Raw genomic sequence first — 19,691 nt, 5'->3', positions numbered from 1 at the left:
ATGGGGGCTATAGCATTATATAGACCGATTCGGATCATACTTTGCATGAATGTTGAAAGTTAGCACAGAAGTCTTTGTGGCAATTAACAGCCAAACCAGCTGAAAGTTGAGGCTTCTAAGAGCTCAAGAGGTCAAGTCTGGGGAACGGTTTATATGGGGGCTATATCAGTATATAGCCCGATTCGGATCATACTTTTGAAAGTTGGAAGAGAAGTCAAATCAAATGAAAATTGAGACTTCCAGGGGCTAAAGAATGCAAATCCAAGGATCAGTTTATATGGGGTCTATATCAGTATATAGACCGAATCGGATCATACTTGGCATGAGTGTTGAAAGTTAGGGCAGAAGACCTTGTGCCAAGTTTCAGCCAAATCAGATAAAAAATTGAGGTTTCCAGGGACTAAAGAAGTCAAATCTGGGGATCGGTTGGTCTCGTACCGCAGAGCCTGTTCGCCTATGACGCTGAACGCCTGGGCTTGCATCCTGGCGAGACTATCAGAAAAATATGTCAGCTGGGAGGCATAACGGAACACTATGTTCCAAAAAATTGGACAAAAATTGCGGCTTCCAGCGGTTTAAGAAGTCAAATCGGGAGATTGGTTTATATGGAAGCACAGCTATTGAAAGTCATAACAGAACACTATGTGCAAGATTTCAGCAAAATCGGGCGAAAATTGGGGCTTCCAGGGGCTTAAGAAGTCAAATCGGGAGTTCGGTTTATATGAGAGTTATAAGCTGATAATACACCGATTTGGACCGTACTTGGCACAGTTAGTGGAAGTTGGGACAGAACACCACATGAAAAATTTCAGCCAAATCCGACAAAAATTGCGGATTCCAAGGACTCATGAAGTCGAATCGGGAGTACAGTTTATATGGGATCTATATCAGTCTATAGACCGATTATACCGAACTTGGCACAGTTGTTGGAAGCCATTATAGAACACTATGTGCAAAATTTCTGCCAAATTGGACAACAATTGCGGCATCGAGGGGCTCAAGAAGTCAAATCGGGAGATAGTTTTATATGGGATTTGTACTTTAATTGTTCCACTAGCTGAACGTAGAATAGCGTTCAAAGCGCCTCGATCTACTGCGTTCATTCTAAAATCTCTGACACGAAGTTTCGAGGTGTCTCCCACCACTTAATCTTTGCATTGGGCTTTTGGTCTTCCCGGTTTGCGTGTACCACCGTGTTTGCCTTCAAAAGACTTCTTTGCTGAAGCTTCTTCATTCATTCTGACAACATGAGCTAGCCAACGCAGACGTTGTATTTTGATGCGTGTAACTATGCTATCGTCGTCATACAGCTTGTGGTTCATACGTCGCCTATATGCTCCATTAACGCAAACTGGGCCATATATTTTACGAAGTAGCATCTGTTTGCCAATATTATTCTTCGCTTTGTCTGATATAAATTTCTCCTACATATTTTTTTTCAGTGTACCTGTTTATTTTGTTTTGTTTTATTGCTCTCTTACCTCTTGTACAATAGTCTTTTCCTCGGTATCATATACCCATGAATAACAGCGCTCCGTAATATTTTCCGCAAATAATTCACTGGGACATTGACCTGGTGGTATGTTCTCTGTATAGTTGGTGTTAACACTATAACGGTAGCAGGATTTGGGTGTAAAAACTCCATTTGAATCTGTGTCGCCAGGGGTAGCATTTTTTAGCCATTCTGGATATAATTCAGGCTGTTGTACACCATCATCACACACAGGTACCAGACATCTTCATAAATAGGAAGGGGAAGAATGTTAACGTTAACATTTTTAACCCTATTCACACTGTGCTGTTATGCAAACCTGTAGGCTGGTGTACCGGCTGTAAACACATATGACAAACTATTGGCTGCTGCAAACATAACCGGCAAACAAATGAGCAAATAGTTGGTCTTTTGATAACGACCAAATTCGCCAATCTCCTCTAAAACTTGATCGAAATCCATTGTATTGCCATGCATTGTGTGTGCGGGTATTCGAATAGTTAAGGGTGGACGGAACTCGATGCTGGTCTAATAATACTTAACTTCTTAAATAGATATTTCATAAAATTCTTAACATTTTTGCTTCTTTTGTGTTTTTTTTAGCTTAATTGTGGTTAAAAATACGCTTTTGTATTTGACACTTATCTGCTTCAATATTTAATCGATTTATATGTATTAGAATTCACTACAAACATTGTTTAGCCAGCAATTGCATATAAGTAAGTATTTGAATAAAATGGTATAGCATTCATATCAAAGGCATTGAACACCTCACGAACAGCTGATGAAAGAGCACATTTGCTATTAACGAAACGCCGAGTGCAACTGAATTCTGATTATTCTTGGTATTTACGTACTCATCTGGATGCATGCATGAATGAATGAATGTATTTGATTAGAGTGTTAAACTATAAACACTTTCTGTTGATTTTTTATTATGGTTTTTTTTTTATTTCACTTGCGTGTGGCGTTTACTTTGACAGGTCTGTCCCATCGATACCGGCTGACTGGTACTGTTTCGACGCTCAGTCTACTAACTATCTCAACTGTGGATGCTAGTTTCATGTTTTACTTTCGGTATGATTACGTATGTACAAATGTATGTATATGCATTGAAGTGTATGACGAAGTGTTAGATATTTACAATGACGACTGTATATTTTCTTCCTCTCTATCTCTGCCTCTCTCTTTCTCTGGTTCAGTACGAGACATAACATTCGTCGGCGCCTATTATTGTTAAGAATTTATTTGAAAGAGAAATGGGAATTTAAAACATTCACATCGCAGAGAGTACAGGTGTTGACGTTTAAAGAAATGCTAAACTAAGAGAGCACAATTTTAGTATAATTGGGTTCTTATTAATAAGTAAAAACCAACAACCTTATTATCACATTGTTGGCACTACAGGCACTAAGAAAATTTATGTTCGTAAGCCGGATTTTCTGATAAATCTTTCAAGTAGCATTTCAAGCATTGCCGTTGATTGAAAATTATTTTGAAACTGAGTTTTCACAGTTTTCTTCTACAGGACATAGAAGACACTGGAATATAGTAAGAATGAGGTGGATCGAGGGCTAATCATTGCAAGGAAGCCTTGGGGAGTTTCCAAACATTTAAGTCCGCAGGACCTGATGAAATACGATGGAATATTTCCTCCATTATTACAGAAGGAGTAGTCCGCCTTCTATCGCCCCATATTACTACTATGTCAACAGCGTGGATATAGCACTTGCATATAGCACGGTTAAGTTCCGAAACCGACAAGACAAGTTATGTGGTACCAAGTAGGCTCACAGATGTTGGAAATGGATGTGCCTTATCATTGAGCTTAAAACTTGAAGCGGACAGTACTCATGGATAATGTGAGAAGTTTTCCCCTGTTTCTTAATGGAATATTCGCGTAGGGCAATTACGTTAACGGAAGCAAATTAATATTTACCTCCAGGATTTGGTGGAAATTTTCTGGAGCCGTAACGGTGAGCCATCCAAAAATTTGAGGGTAACCCTCTACAACTGCCTCTCAATATCGGCCCACGCTAAGACGTTGACTGAGTGCAAATTTTGACCACACAATTTGTTATTTTCACTGAGCAGAATCGTTTTTTATACCACCCACAACATAGTATGGGGTATACCCCCCATCATCCCGTTTGTAATACCTCGAAATATTCGGCTAAAACCCCATAAAGTATATATATTCTTGATCGTCTCAACGCTCTGAGTCGATCTAGTCATGTCCGTTCGTCCGTCTGTCGAAATCACAATAGCGGTTGAACGCGTGAAGCTAGCCGTTTGAAATTTTGCACAGATACTTAATATTGATGTATGTCGTTCGGGATTACAAATGGGTTCAGATTATGATATAGCTTCCATATAAACCGATCTCCCGATTTGACTTCTTGAGCTCATGAAAGCCGCAATTTTGTCCGATTACGCTGAAATTTAGCATGTAGTGTTCGGTTACGACTTCTAATAACTGTGCCAAATCAGTATATAACCTGATATTGCTCCCATGTTAACCGGTCTCTCGATCATATTTGTTTGTTTGTTCCTAGAAGCTTTAATTTTTGCTGGTTTGCCAGAAGTTTGGTATGTAGAATAAAATTACGCCCTTCAACTAAATGTATCTGCATAAATTTTTAGCAAAATCCATGGTAGTGGGTTCCCAAGATTAGGCCCGACCGAACTTAGCACGCTTTTACTTGTTTTTAATTCAATGTTGAGACACAAAAAATGCGATGCCAAAGTTGTATTTAAATATTGCCAACATATATGTATTATAACACTCACCCACCACATCTTGCATCTTTATTTGTTTTTGTGTTGTCTTGTTTCGCAAGGACTCAAAAAATACACAAACAACAAATGCCACATACATATGTCGTAGTCTAATATATTAGCCGAAGCTTAATAATAGTTGACATACATGCATGTCAAGTAGGTTTACGCACATGACATCCCTACGACACCCTCACTCTCTTTCTCTGGCACATCTACCAGTAACTTCTTTTACACTCCTCACTAATACTCCCACCTATGGCTTTGCATTCACATAAACTAGTTCTTCTTTTACTGAAAATGAAATCCTCATTTTCAACGTTTTATTTTTTGCAAAATTAATTTTCATATATATTCTGCACATCTTTGAAAAAATATCTTTTGATTGATGCCATTGTCATTAAAATTCATTTAGTCGTTGGTCTGTAAAATGAACCAAAAACTCGGATTATTAAACCTTTGGCCGTTTAATAATATCCTTATACTATACACAAAACATAAATTTCCTTATATTTGTAATCTAAACTTCTAGGGTTCATAGTTGCATCTTGGGTTCAAAGGTTTATGCACAATATTGCAAAAAAGTTACACCCAGAGAAATTTTGTTTGTAAAATTAACCAAGAATTTTTAAGTAACAGCAGATAGTCCGCTGGAAATGGGAAAGCAAAAATTGGTTGCAAAAATTACAAAAAATGGTTGTTGTTTCCATATGTGAAACGCCATAAATACTTTGAGAAATTGAATATTTCACCTCAGGATTCACTAATAGAAGGTTAGGTCACTTGCGAAAACATAAAGTGGATAGGCCCCATGAACGTCATTAAGGATGTCAAATCTGCCGATTGATAATATCATAAAATAGAAGAAAACGTTAACTTTCAATTAATTGTGTTTCAAAACTCAATTTGATAAAATTTTCTAAAACAAAATATCTCGTACAGTCATATTTAAGTTTTTAAACTAAAAATATACTTTTAAAATTGTCGAGATGCGTTAAATATTGTTTAGAAGTTCAAAAAAGTTGAAACTGTTTCCTGCAATGGTACAAAATATTATTATAAAATCAGATAAAAGAGTATTTGCTGATATTAGAAAACTTATTTCTCCGGGTTGTAGACTAAATATTTGCAAGCCTTCGTAGGTTCTTTTGTGTCTACTTTTTTTAATTTTTGATGGCTAATCGCAAACCGCTCCTCGAATTTGCACTCTACTGATACTTAATCTAAAGTGTTTATGTCCTCACTTCAAAATGACTTTAATTAAAACCGAATTGTTATGATCGGGTTAAAGGTCCGTTCATTGGTATTTTAAGGAGAGGCGGGTGCACAGATACTTGACTTTATATGGCCAATGTCAGTTCGTACTCTATTCTCAAGATTGACGTCCCTTGAGATACTTGGCTCAGAAAGGTGGATATCAAAATCATACACTGCTCTCAAATATTTTGTATTTGAACCCCATATTGTCGTAATGATGTTACATGTCCTTTAAGCCCTTTTAGGGTTAAGGCTCTCTGATGAATCCATATTTAAATTGAGTGCTCACTAATCATGATCCTTGATTTTAGAGGCTGAGATGACACGTAGCCACATGGCGCCATATTTCTATGTCAGATTTGTTATACGTTCCATTTGATACACAATATTGCTTTGACCACGCATTTCGACGCATTGCCTCTAACAACTCCATAACAACCTCAAAGCTGGCATGTACTTTTTGGGTATGTTTGTGGAAAGGCAACATATCCTGTCTTTTCATCATATCATTATGCGCCGCGAACATTTTAAGAAAATAGATTATGTCGTCATTATGGACATACAAACATAGATAAATTATTTTTTAACATAATAAAGATATGAGCTCATTACATATTGTAAAATACTGTACTGCCTACTGTCCACCGTCCACCAACTATTTTGTTCATTGAGTGCATAGTATAGCCACACAGTTAGTTACGTTGACTAAGCAGAATCATTCATAACCGGCTATCTTTTTAATTTTCAATTCCAGTTTAAATACAATAAGTACCACTCTTCCACCTAATGCATACAACCTATACTGTAGTTGCAAAACTTTTTGTCTTGTTGGAAGGCTACAATAGATATACATGCAAACAATAATAAATTTGCAAATGCCACATAAAACAGAGTCTTTAGAAATTGGCTGACCAACATGCCGAGCAGGGCCACGCACCTCGCACCCTCACAACACCTACTGTAACTCGTGATACTCTTTCTCTCGCACATCTACCAGTTGTTTCTCTTACTCTCACCACCAATACTCCCACCTATAGCCTTGCATTCACACCTATAGCCTTGCATACGTACCGGATTGACCCGATGGAGTTCTTCATCGGCAAGGGCTGCCGTCTCCGTGTATAACACAATGCTACAACAACAACGAATGCTTAAAAAAAAAAACAACAATTTGCTGTCTTAATGCTTCTCCTTTTATTGAAAATTAATTCCTAATTTTCGTGGCTTTTATTTTCGAAAAATTATTTTTTATATAAATTCGTCGCTTCTCGGGTAAAATATCTTTCGATTGATGTCAATTTCATTAAAATCCATCCTACCGTACCAAAAAATTGCCTTTATAAAACCGTTGGCCGTTTAATAATATATATATATAAGTGACACCCTCCCACCTATGACCTGTACTGTAGTTACAAATTTGTTTGTCTTGCTGTGTAGGCTCCAATACATATACATACAACATACAGGGTGGCTGATGAATATTGCTACAATGATGAATATTGCTACATTTTTTTTTCGGTGTATGGAATACATTTTTCTTTTATTCATGTTAAATTAAATTATTAAATTAATTATTAAATTATTATTAATTAAATTAATTAATTAATTAATTAAATTAATTATTAAATTATTATTATTAAATAGAAAAAAAGTTATTACATTTTTTTTTGGTAGCGGCTTTCATCAGCCACCCTGTACAAACAACAGCAACATTTTAAATGACACACAAAGCCTAGGCTTTTGCAAATTGGCTGACCAACATGTCGAGTTGGGTCATGCACATCACACCCCACCACACCCTCACCTACATAGTTATACTCTTTCTCTCGCACCATTTGTTTCTCTTACTTTCACCACTAATACTCCCACCCTTGACTTTGAATTCACAGTAATAACGGAAGCTTTTGCAAAAAAGCGACAACAATTTGCTGTTTTAATGCTTCTTCTTCTGTTATTGAAAATTAATTCCTCATTTTCATGGCTTTTCTTTTCGAAAAAATACTTTTCATATATATATTCGTCGCTTCTCTGACAAAATATCTGTAAAATATATCATAAAATTGTCATTATAAAACACTAGGCCGTTCAATAATATATATACCTATTAAACGTTTCATCAGAATTTCGGTTACTTTCTTTTAAAGACAATTGTAATGACCTTATTCCTAATCTTAAATAATGTAAAAACAGCTAAAGTGATTAGACACTAATTTCATCGAAGTTCTTATTTATTTACTAGCTACACCACAGGAGTGTCTTTTGACTGAAAATGTTGACATTCAATTGTTTGTTTTTATTTAAGGCTATTTAAAGCTGAAGTGCCAAGATAAACAAACGTTTTTATTTTAGAAAATTGAGTAAATGTGGATCCGCAAATATGTAAACAATAAGAACTCCAATGTGGAAATTTCTTATCTTCAAAATAGAATTTTTAACTTATATAAATTTTGATCAAATTATCAACTTCTATTAAATTTTCGGCACGTATTAAGAAGTCTTTTATGTATTTTATGTCTTTCATGTTATAGACTTTTTCATTAACTATATAAAAAATCCAATCACATGATTTAATACCAATTAATTGGTAAATTATTATGGTGTTTTTTAAATCTAAAATTTTTTTCTACAAAACACTTGTCAAAACTATGCCGTAAATACTTTCTTTGTGTTTTCCCCTAATTAGCCAGCTTATCAAACACACAAGCAAGTGGCAGCTAAGCATACAGTTTTATGTTTAATAACATTAAACACAATTTTAAATTGCCCTTCATGGTATTTCTAGATAAAAAATGGTTTATTATGCTATACCAAAATTTGGAATACAAAATACAGGCTTAAAAAATAAGTTTAAAGCCCTTTTCCTATAACAACAATTTACATAACGCACTTACTCTACATTATAGTCATATGCCAATAATACCATAACAAATTGTTCCAAAACTATTTGTTTATAGAGACAACAATCACATTGTTAAACTAATTTCCAAAAAACTCCCAATTATGAAGAAAGAATAATAAACAGCTGTGCCAGCCCAAAGCTGTTGGGGTAAGCCAACGTTTTTCTCGGAAACTGATAAAAAAAAAACCATATCGTCACACAGTGTCTCAATAAAACAAAGAAATAGCAATAAATAAAATATTGACGAAATATTCATACCCTCCATTATAGGATGGGGGCATACTAATTTCGTCATTGCGTTTGAAACTTTTCGAAATATTGCCCTGAGACCCTATAAAGTATATATATTTTTGATCGTCATGATATTTAAGTCGATCTAGCCATGTCCTTCCGTCGAAAGCACGCTAACTTTCGAAGGAATAAAGCTCCAATTTTGCCTCTGGAGGGCGTAATTATTACTTGATTTTTCTGAAATTTTGGAGGTGGTATTTTTCTATGATTTTTAACGGTTATGACAAGTACGGTTCATGTGGGTCTATAACTTGATAAAGCTCTTACAAATTTAACAATTTCATTCGAAGAACTAGTCACATGCGATCTATGGCAAAGGATATATAAAATTCCGCCCGACCGAACTTAACGCGCTTTCGAGATTGGCCCTTCGACATCCTTCGTCAATTTGGCCCTGATCGGTCCAGATTAAGATACAGCTGCCATATAGACCGATCTCTCGATTTAAGGTTTTGGGCCCATAAAATACTCATTTATTGTCTGATATCGCCGAAATTTGGGGCAGTGAGTTGTGTTAGGCCCTTCGACATGCCTCTTCAATTTGGACCAGATTGGATTAGATTTGGATATAGCTGCCATATAGAGCGATCTCTCGATTTAAGGTTTTCGGCCTATAAAAAACGCATTTATTGTCCGATGTCGCCGGAATTTGGGACAGTAAATTGTGTTAGGCTCTTCGATACTTTTCTGCATTTTAGCCGAGATCGGTCTAGATTCGGATATAGCTACCATTTAGACCGATCTGTCGATTTAAAGTCTTGGTCCCATAAAAGTTGCATTTATAATCAGATTTCGCAGAAATTTAACACGGCGACTTATCGACATCCGTGTCGTATATAGATCGTCCTATATTTGGATATAGCTACCAAAAAGAACTATATTTTGTTCTACAACATTGAACAATGACTTATTAGACCACTCAATGTCCGTGCCGAATTTGGTTCAAATCGGAACATATTTCTATATAGCTGCTATAGGGGAATAAACTATGCAGTTTTCACCGGATTATGACGAAAGGTGGTATATGACGAAGGGTGGTATTCTTTTTTATAGGCAATTTTGGGAAAACTTCATTTCCATGGGAAATTTTGTCATACTTTCATTTCTATGGAAATTTTTCTCAAAATTTGATTTCCATAGGAAATTTTGTCAAAATTTCATTTTTATGGAAAATTTTCTCAAATTTTCATTTCCATGGGAAATTTCGTCAAAATTAAACTTATAAGGAAATTTTGTAAAAATTTTGTTTATATAGGAAATTTTGTCAAAATTTCATTCTGTAGGAAATTTTGTCCAAACTTCATTTCCATCGGAAATTTTGTCAAAATTTCATTTCAGTGGGAAATTTTGTCAACATTTGATTTCTATGGATAATTTGGGCAAATTTTTATTTCTATGGGAAATTTTGGCAAAATTTTATTTCTATGGGAAATTTTGGCAAAATTTTATTTCTATGGGAAATTTTGCCAAAATTTCGTTTCTATAGGAAATTTTGTTAAAATTTCCTTTCTATAGGAAATTTTGTTAAAATTTCCTTTCTATAGGAAATTTTGTCAAAATTTCATATCTATAGGAAATTTTGTCAAAATTTCATTTCTAGGGATATTTTTGAAAAATTTTATTTCCATGGGAAATTTTGTCCAAATTTCATTTCCATAAGAAATTTTTTCAAAATTTCCTTTTCATAGGATATTTTGTCAAAATTTCATTTCTATGGGATATTTTTGGAAGAATTAAATTTCCATGGGAAATTTTGTCGAAATTTCATTTTCATAGGAAATTTTTTTGAAATTTCATTTCAATGGGAAATTTTGTCAAAATTTCATTTCCAAGAGAAAATTTTTCAAAATTCCATTTTTATGGGAAATTTTGTCAAAATTTAATTTCTATAGGAAATTTTGTCAAAAATTCATTTCCATAGGATTTTTTTCAAAATTTCATTTCCATAGGAAATTTTGTCAAAATTTCATTTCCAAGAGAAAATTTTTCAAAATTCCATTTTTATGGGAAATTTTGTCAAAATTTAATTTCTATAGGAAATTTTGTCAAAAATTCATTTCCATAGGATTTTTTTCAAAATTTCATTTCCATAGGAAATTTTGTAAAATTTCATATCCATGTGATATTTTGTAAAAGTTTCATTTTCGTGGGAAATGTTTTCAAAATTTCCTTTGCATAGAAAATTTTGTCAAAATTTCATTTCCCTAAGAATTTTTATAAAAAAACCCTCTATAGCACCATTATTTCATTTGTGGCTCCTTTTATAAAATCAGCGAATTAGTTATCTTTTGAAGTTTCTAACAATATAAAAACAATCTGTGGCAAATAAAAAAAATAAATTTAAAAAAAGTAAAAGATTGTTAAATTCGGGTGGGCCGAATCTAATACACCCACCACCATGCATTTGTGAAGTTTTTTTTTTCAGGGTTTCTCTTTATGGGAAGAAACTAAATAAGGATAATACGAGGTTAGAACAAACATCTTCATGGATTTTTCTTTTTATTTGAATAAGAATTGCTTCCTGTAGGTGCTCAAAATGTCAAAAGGAGGGATCGCTTTATAAAGAAGCTATAGAGGTTATGAACCAATTTGAAACATACTTGGTATAGATGTTGGAGGTTATATGAGAAATCATAATGCGAAATTGCAGCCAAATCAAAAAGAAATTGGGCCCTCTAGAGGAACAAGATGTATAATCAGAAGATTGGTTTTTAAGGGAGCTATGACCGATTCGGAACAAACTTGGGACAACTATGGGCGGTCAGAAATTTTCATGCAAAATCGTATAAGAATTGCGCCCTCTAGAGGGAGCAAGCTATATCTGGTTATGAACCGATTCGAACCATAGTAGGTATAGAAGTCATATGAAAAAAAAAATTGTCAGCCAGATCGGGTAAGAATTGCGCCCTCCAGAGACTCTTGAAGTATAAGCGGGTGATCGAGTTTTATGGGAGGTATATTTACATATTGAGCAATTAGGCTCATTTACAATTCCAACCATCACTACAGTAATAAGAAATATTTGTGTAAAATTTCAAGTGCTTAGCTTGACTCCATCGAAAGTTAGCGTGCTTTTCACCGGCAGATGGACAGACATGGTTAGATCGACTTAAATTCTCATAGCAATCAAGAATCAATACATCGATGTTACAAAGAGGAATGACGAAATTAGTATAGCCCCATCCTATGGTGGAGGGTACAACAACAACAATAATAATAAAAATAAGCAACAAAGACAATATGGAAATGCCTTGACTAACTGAAACGTAATTGGCACTTATTTTGTCCGTTTGGTTTGATAAGCAAAGGCACTGAAATGTTAAGTATTGCAACAAAGATTGTTGTTGTTGAGATGGAGAGTGTGTGAGAGAGAGAGCGAGGAAGGGCTGCAGGTTTCTTTTTATAATAGCCTAGGAACTTCTACTTACAATAACACTGTTTTCTTAAAAGTTATTTATATTTCAAATAATTTCTTTTATATTCAGACAAGAGATTATGTTATTATTAATTGTTTGCTTCATGTAAATATAAAACAGGCACAGTACACCCAAACAAATAAGTTTGCTGATATCAGCCAACATAGTCTGTTGACTTTTATGTAACATTATTTTAATTTTGAGGATACCATTTAAAATTTTTGAAGTTCTAAGCGTCAATTGCAGCATTTGCCATATTTTAATATAACTTTTCAGCAGTTTTAAAGCTACAATTTTTTGTTTTAAAGCTTAAATATGATTTTAGTAGTTTTAACCTGGGGGGACGCCCCATCCCAAAACCCACCCGAACGGCCATGTTTACCGATTGGGACACAATGGGTATGAAATGGAAGGTATTTAAGAGCAGAGTACAAACTTGACATTCAAATGTCACACTAAGTGTTGAGGGGTCCCCCACCCCCAAAAATACCATCCAACAGGACACCTTTACCACTTTGGGCAATATGGATTTCAAATGAAAGGTATTTAAAAGTAGAGTACAAATCTGATATAAAAATGTATTCCTTGATATCTGAGGGGCCTCCCCACCCACAAAAGGCCCTCGCCAGGACATATTTTCCAATTGGGACAATATGGGACTCACATGAAAGGTATTTGGGAGTTTAATACGAATATGGTATTAAAAATTGGGTCCATGTACTTAGGAGGCCGCCCCAGGCCCAAAACCGCCACAAAATTAGAACCAAAATTCAAAACTGAAGCGATTGCATCAATATGGGACTCAAATAAAAGGTTTTTGGGAGTAGAGCATGAATATGATATTTAAAATTGGGTCCAAGTACCTAGGAGCCGTCCAAGGCCCAAAACCACCCCAAAAATATCACCAAAAATCAAAGTGGACCAATCGGACAGTATTGGACTCCAGTGAAAGGTATTCGGGAGTAGACTACGAATACGGTGTAGAAAATTGGATCCAAGTAATTAGGGCGTGGCCCCAAGTGTACCACTCAAAGTAAAAAGTGGACCAATCGGGGCAATATAAGACCCCAATGTGGCTATTCGAGAGTGTAGTAAGAATATGATATTAAAAATTGGATCCAAGTATCTAGGGAAGCTTCCCAAGCCCAAAACCGACCATAATTAAAAGTGGACCGATCCTGGCGCGGGTTAACTATGAGCACAACTTAAGCTGGAACTTTGCGCTCCGATCTGTGTGGTGTTCATTGTTGTAACGAGAAGCTTGTTGCAAGCTTCCGGGCGCGTCCACAGGTTGCGAATTGTGGAATGCTCCATACGGAGTGGCTACAATTGCAGCCGGGAATAATCAGCGGTATCGAGTGGAGGGTCTCAGTGAGAGGCCGGGCGGCACCGGCTCTTGCTTAAATACTGAGTGCCTACTATGCTCGATATGACAAGGAGAGTTATTGGTGCCTTAAAGTAACCAATGGCCTTCATGTTCACGCGGCGATTGGTCCTTTGGACCGGAACGAGCTTGCTCAACTATAGGAGCTAGACGAGGATCGCCACCTCCACAGGGCGAGCTAGTCTCTTGATAAGCAAACAAAGTACAATGGATAAGAATTGCAATGCTATTGAAACTATATCAGGTTATGTATGAACCAATTCGAGGCATATTTGGTTTGGATGTTGGAGACCATAGTAGCAGTCACTGTGCAACAGATAAACTTCAAGAGGTAAAATTGGGAGAAGGGTTTATATGGGGGTCATATCAGGTTATGGATCGATTTAGATCGTATTTGCCACGTTTGTTAAAGGTCATAGAAGAAGCTCTTGTGCCTTTGTGTGTGCTTTCAGCCAAATCAAACAAGAATTGCACCCTCAAGAAGAATTTTAGATTATACTTGGCATAGTTGTTGAAAGTAATAACAAAACACTTCATGCCAAATTTCAGCCAAATCGTTTTATAATTGTGCCCTCTAGAGGCTCAAGAAGTCAATATCCGAGATCGGTTTATATGGCAGCTATATCAGGTTATGAACTGATTCAGTCCATACTTGGCATGGTTGTTGGAAGTCATAATAAAACACCTCGAAAAAAATTTCAGTCAAATCGGATAAACATTGCGACCTCTAAAGGCTCAAGAAGTCAAAATTCAGGATTGGGTTATATGGCAGCTATAGCAAAACATGGGCAATTTAAAAACCCAACCGACCTACGCGAATAGGAAGTATTTGTGCAAAATTTCAAGCGGTTAGCTTTATTCCTTCGAAAGTAAGCGCGCTATCGACAGAAAGACGGACAGACAGGCGGACGGACGGACATGGCTTTATCGTCTCAGATAAATATTTCGATGTGTAACAAACGGATTGTCATCCCATCCTGTGGTGGAGGGTATAACAATAAAATTTTTGTTGTTGCATTTACTTGCTAGAATTCCTAGAGCATAGGCCTTGTTTGCTATTACCAATTAAGCTGTATTGGATTGCGTGCATTCAATTTGATAAGCTTAATTAAAACACTGACAGGAACATGAACAATTAAGCCATCGATCACTTAATTGTGATGCTTTAATGACAGAGTGTTTTTTTGCAATGCAAAAAATTCCCTATTTGTATCTCCGCTGTTACTTAATGGAACGTTGATGGGCAAATTCGCAGAAAATTTCCTATTCTGTTCGCCATGCATATGAATAACGAAGTTAGTATTTCTCGATATTATGTTGGTGACTTTTTTCTAAAGACTAAAACAATTGACAAAGATATGGGATAAAAGTTTTTTGGCATTACAAACAAATTAAACAAAATAAAAAATTGCACATCAAAAGCAAATTGTCATTACAGTACTAGGTCGGTGAATTAAGAAGGAGTTCCTTATAATTTTACCAACAACTTGTAATTAAGAAAAAAGTGGAATATTAGAAGGGAGGGAGTATCAACGAACATAGCCGCAGTTCTTCGCATCTTCCACACAAATGAAAGAAATTTTGTCTTGAGAGAAAATTTATAGAAACTTTGTCTTAGGAAATAATAAACAAGTTAAAGGGTGATAAATTCGGCCGGGCCGAATCTTATAAATCCTCCACCATGGATCGCATTTGTCGAGTTCTTTTCCCGGTATCTCTTTTTAGACCTACAAAGGATAAAAAAATATAACTGCTATGCTATTGGAGTTATATCAAGTTGTTCGGACCATAATCGAATTGAATGTTGGAGACCATAGTTGAAGTCATTGTGCAAACTTTCGAATAAGAATTGCATTTTTTAGGGGCTCAAGAAGTAAAATACATAGAACAATCGGTTTATATGGGAGCTGCATCAGGCTATAGACCGATTCAGGCCATCTTCGACTCGTATATTGAAGGGCATGGGAGAAGCCGTTGTACACAATTTTAGCCAAATCAGATATGAATTGAGCCCTCTAGTGGCTCAAGAAATCAAGATCCAATATCGGTTTATATGACATAATAAAACATTTCAAGCAAAATTTCAGCCAAATAGGATAAGAATTGCGCCCTGTAGTGGCTCAAAAAGTCAAGATTCATGATGGGTTTAAATGACAGCTATATGAAAACATGGACCAATATGGCCCATTTACAATCCCAACCGACCTACAAAATGCAAAATTTCAAGTGCCCAGCTTTACTCCTTCGAAAGTAAGCGTGCTTTCGACAGGCAGACGGACGGATATGGCTAGATCGACTTAAAATGTCATGAAGATCAAGAATATATATACTTTATGGGGTCTTAGACAAATAATTCAAGGTGTTACAAACGGAATGACGAAATTAGTATACCCCCATCCTTTGGTGGAGGTCATAAAAATGAGCACATCAAAAGTGAATAGTCATTACAATATTGGGTCAATGAATTAGGATGGTGTTCCTTATAATTTTACCAATAACTTGCAATTAAGAACAAGTAAAACGAGATAAGTTCGGATGGGCCGAACTTTGGATACCCACCACCTCGGGTATAATGTAAACCACCTTTCGTCATAATCCGGGGAAAAATGCATAATGTATGCCCGATAGCAGCTTTATCGAAATATGGACCCATTTGGACCAAATTCGGCACGGACATTGAGTGGTCTAATAAGTCATTGTTGAATTTTGTAGAACAAAATGTTGGTCTTTTTGGAAGCTATATCCAAATATAGACCATATACGACACGGATGTCGAAAAACCTAACATACGTCACTGTGTCAAATTTCAGCGAAATCTGATTATAAATGCGCCTTTAATGGGACCTTAAATCGCCGGATCGGTCGATATGGCAGCTATATCCAAACTTGAACCGATCTGGGCCAAATTGAAGAAGTGTGTCGAAGAGCCTTACATAACTCACGGACCAAAATTTCACCAAAATCGGATGATAAATGTGATTTTTATGGGCCTAAGATCTTAAATTGGCGGATCGGTCTATATGGGGGCTATATCAAGATATAGTCCGATATAGCCCATCTTCGTACTTAACCTGCTTATGGATAAAAAGTTTCATCTCAATATCTCCAGTTTTAAAGACTGTAGCGTGATTTAAACAGACAGACCGACAGACGGATGGACATGGCTAGATCGTCTTAGATTTTGACGACAATCAAAAATATATATACATTATAGGGTCGGAAATGGATATTTCGATGTGTTGCAAACGGAATGACAAAATGAATATACCCCCATCCTCAGGTGGTCGGTATAAAAAAGTGCAATATTAGAAGGCAGGGAAGACCACCGAACAAAGCCGAAGTTCTTCACATCTTCCACAGAAAAAATTTCACAGAAATGTTGTCTTGATAGAAATTTTTATAAAAATTTTGACTTGAGAGAAATTTATATAAAAATTTTGACTTGAGAGAAAATTTTGTAGAAATTTTGTCTTGAGCGAAAATTTCATAGAAGTTTTGTCTTGAGAGAAAATTTCATAGAAATTTTGTCTAGAGAGAAAATGTTATAGAAATTTTTTCTTGAGAAAAAATTTCATATAAATTTTGTCTTGAGAGAAAATTTCATAGAAATTTTGTCAAAATGTCAACACATTTTGACTTGAGAGAAAATTTTGTAGAAATATTGTCTTGTGAGTCAAATTTCATAAAAATTCATTCTTGAGAGAAAATTGCAAAAAAATTCTGTCTTGAGAGAAAAATTCATAGAAATATTATCTTGAGAGAAAATTTCGTAAAAAATTTGTCTTGAGAGAAAATTTGTCTTGTAAGGAAAAATTCTATTTTGAGAGAAATTTTCATAGAAATTTTGTCTTGAGAGAAAATTGCATAGAAATTTTGTCTTGAGAGAAAATTTCATAAAAATTTTTTCTTAAGAGAAAATTTCATAAAAATTTTTTCTTGAGAGAAAATATTATTGAAATTTCGTCAAGAGAGACATTTTTTAGAAATTTTGTCTTGAGAGAAAATTTTATAGACATTTTGTCTTGAGAGAAAAATACATTGACAATCTGTCTTGAGAGAAAATTTCATAGAAATTTTGTCTTGAGAGAAAATTTCCTAGAAATATTGCTTTGAGAGAAAATTTCATAGAAATGTTGTCTTGTGAGTCAAATTTCATAAAAATTCATTCTTGAGAGAAAATTGCAAAAAAATTCTGTCTTGAGAGAAAAATGTTGTCTTGAGAAAAAATTTCATAAAAAAAATTGGTCTTGAGAGAAAATTTCAGAAAAATTTTGTCTTGTGAGGAAAAATTCTGTCTTGAGAGAAAATTTCATAAAAATTCTATCTTGAGAGAAATTTTCATAGAAATTTTGTCTCGAGAGAAAATTGCATAGAAATTTTGCCTTGAGAGAAAATTTCATAAAAATTTTTTCTGGAGAGAAAATATCAGAAATTTCGTCTTGAGAGACATTTTTTAGAAATTTTGTCTTGAGAGAAAATTTTATAGACATTTTGTCCTAAGAGAAAAATTCATAGACGATTTGTCTTGAGAGAAAATTCATAGACATTTTGTCTTGAGAGAAAATTTCAGCTTTATTTTTATATTTTGAAACATCATGTTTAATAATAGTTTAAAATTATTATTTTGTTTTTGTTTTTCAGAAAACCTCTATGTAAACAAACGTGCTGACAAAAATTATACCAAACATTCCTCAGCAAGGTAGGTCTATTAAACCACCTTAAATTTTATATTATTTTTTATAGTAAGGAGGACACATAAAGTGAGTGTTCTTTTTGCCGTCCCATTTACGACAGAATTAAATAATAAAAATAAATTCTTAATTGTGGGAAAATTTTCGAAAAATATTCCTTGCAATGCTAATTAAAAATTTATATAATGGGCCTAAATCTCCCCAACAGAATAAGGCTATCGACATTGACTTTCATAAATTTTTTTCTTTTGTATATGGTCGAAATTGGAATTACTCATATTTCACCAAGTCATGAAAAATCGTTTAAAAACCAAGTTTCTTAACTGATAGTGTTTGATATTTAATCTTAGGTGCTTAGTAAAAAGTAAACAATGTGTTGAGTGTAGTAAAAAATTTGATTTGTGTAATTTGTTTTTATTGCTTCGTCTACGGTGTATTCTTGTTTTGCCCATAATTTCTCTTTCTATTTTTCCACTTTTATTTTTAATTGCGTGTATTTATACACGTAATTTTGTTAAAATAGCTGTTGTTCTATTATTATGATTACTATTGCCCGATAGTTGTAGTTTTATTATTTATTAATAAATTTCATATTTCACAGTTTTTTTTTATATTTTTCGCTTACTACCGCTTATTGTTGTCTTATCGCTCTGAATGAACTCCGTCTACTGATGGAGCAAACGTTAATCCATACAGGAAGACTTGAATGCTATACGGGTAATGTTCTTTAACACCAGCAAATAATTGTTGCATTTACATTAGGTCGTATAGGCATAACATAATGGCAATTCAATTTGAAACCGTAAAACACATTTCTTTAGAATCGTCAGTTAGATCGCCTAAATGCCAATCTAACTGTCTGTTGAAAAAAAATGCATATTGAATGGGTAATAACGGGTGATTAAGTTTTGGCTTTTGTGTCCAAAAGCCATTTGTAAACGTGAAAAGTGTTCAGTGTACTCTGCCATTTTATCGTAAAGAACCTCACAAACGAGGAACGACTGCAAATCGTTGTAATCTTTATGAGTTAAGTTTTTCGGGCGGTAGCACTGGTTAATAATAGTCTCCAGACATCCTCTGTGAAAGTGAAAAGTGTTCACTATACTCTGCCATTTTATCAGGGAGAACTCACAAACGAGCAAATGTAAATTTGCACATGAACATTCCATTTAGAAATAGGGACAAACTTCATACATATCAATAAGTGTTTTCCGATCCAAGTTTAAGCTCAATGATAGGGGACCTCCTTTTTATAGCCGAGTCCGAACAGCGTGCCGCAGTGCGATATTTCTTTGGGAAGAAGTTTTTACATGGCAAAGTACATTACAAATGTCGCCAGCATTAGGTGGGGATAACCAACGCTGAAAAATTTCCAAAGCTTTCAAATTGAACGCGTAATAACGGGTGAGTAAGTTTTGCAGTTTAGTAAATGTGTCTAAAAGCCATTTGTAGACGTGAAAAGTGTGCTCGCAAACGAGCAACG

General features: G+C 34.9%; 1 protein-coding gene across 2 annotated transcripts in view; it reads right to left on the bottom strand.

The window, feature by feature from the left end:
• Positions 1–18,852, bottom strand: part of LOC106092192 (organic cation transporter protein) — a 37,989-nt gene extending 19,137 nt beyond the window's left edge. Inside the window, exons 1-3 of one of the 2 annotated variants that reach the window (XM_059368898.1) lie at positions 18,834–18,852; positions 1,812–2,020; positions 1,482–1,737 (exon numbers count right to left, since the gene is read on the bottom strand). In XM_059368898.1, coding sequence (XP_059224881.1) covers positions 1,482–1,737; positions 1,812–1,969 — 414 coding nt within the window. In that variant the 5' untranslated portion in view covers positions 1,970–2,020; positions 18,834–18,852. The remainder of the gene's footprint in view (positions 1–1,481; positions 1,738–1,811; positions 2,021–18,833) is intronic. The other variant, XM_059368899.1, reaches the window with a different exon arrangement.
• Positions 18,853–19,691: the final 839 nt, after the last annotated feature.

Source organism: Stomoxys calcitrans, chromosome 5 (assembly GCF_963082655.1).
Source record: "Stomoxys calcitrans chromosome 5, idStoCalc2.1, whole genome shotgun sequence".
Lineage (NCBI taxonomy): Eukaryota > Metazoa > Arthropoda > Insecta > Diptera > Muscidae > Stomoxys > Stomoxys calcitrans.
Note: the sequence above shows the minus strand (reverse complement) of the source record. Positions and strands in the feature narration are given on the sequence as shown.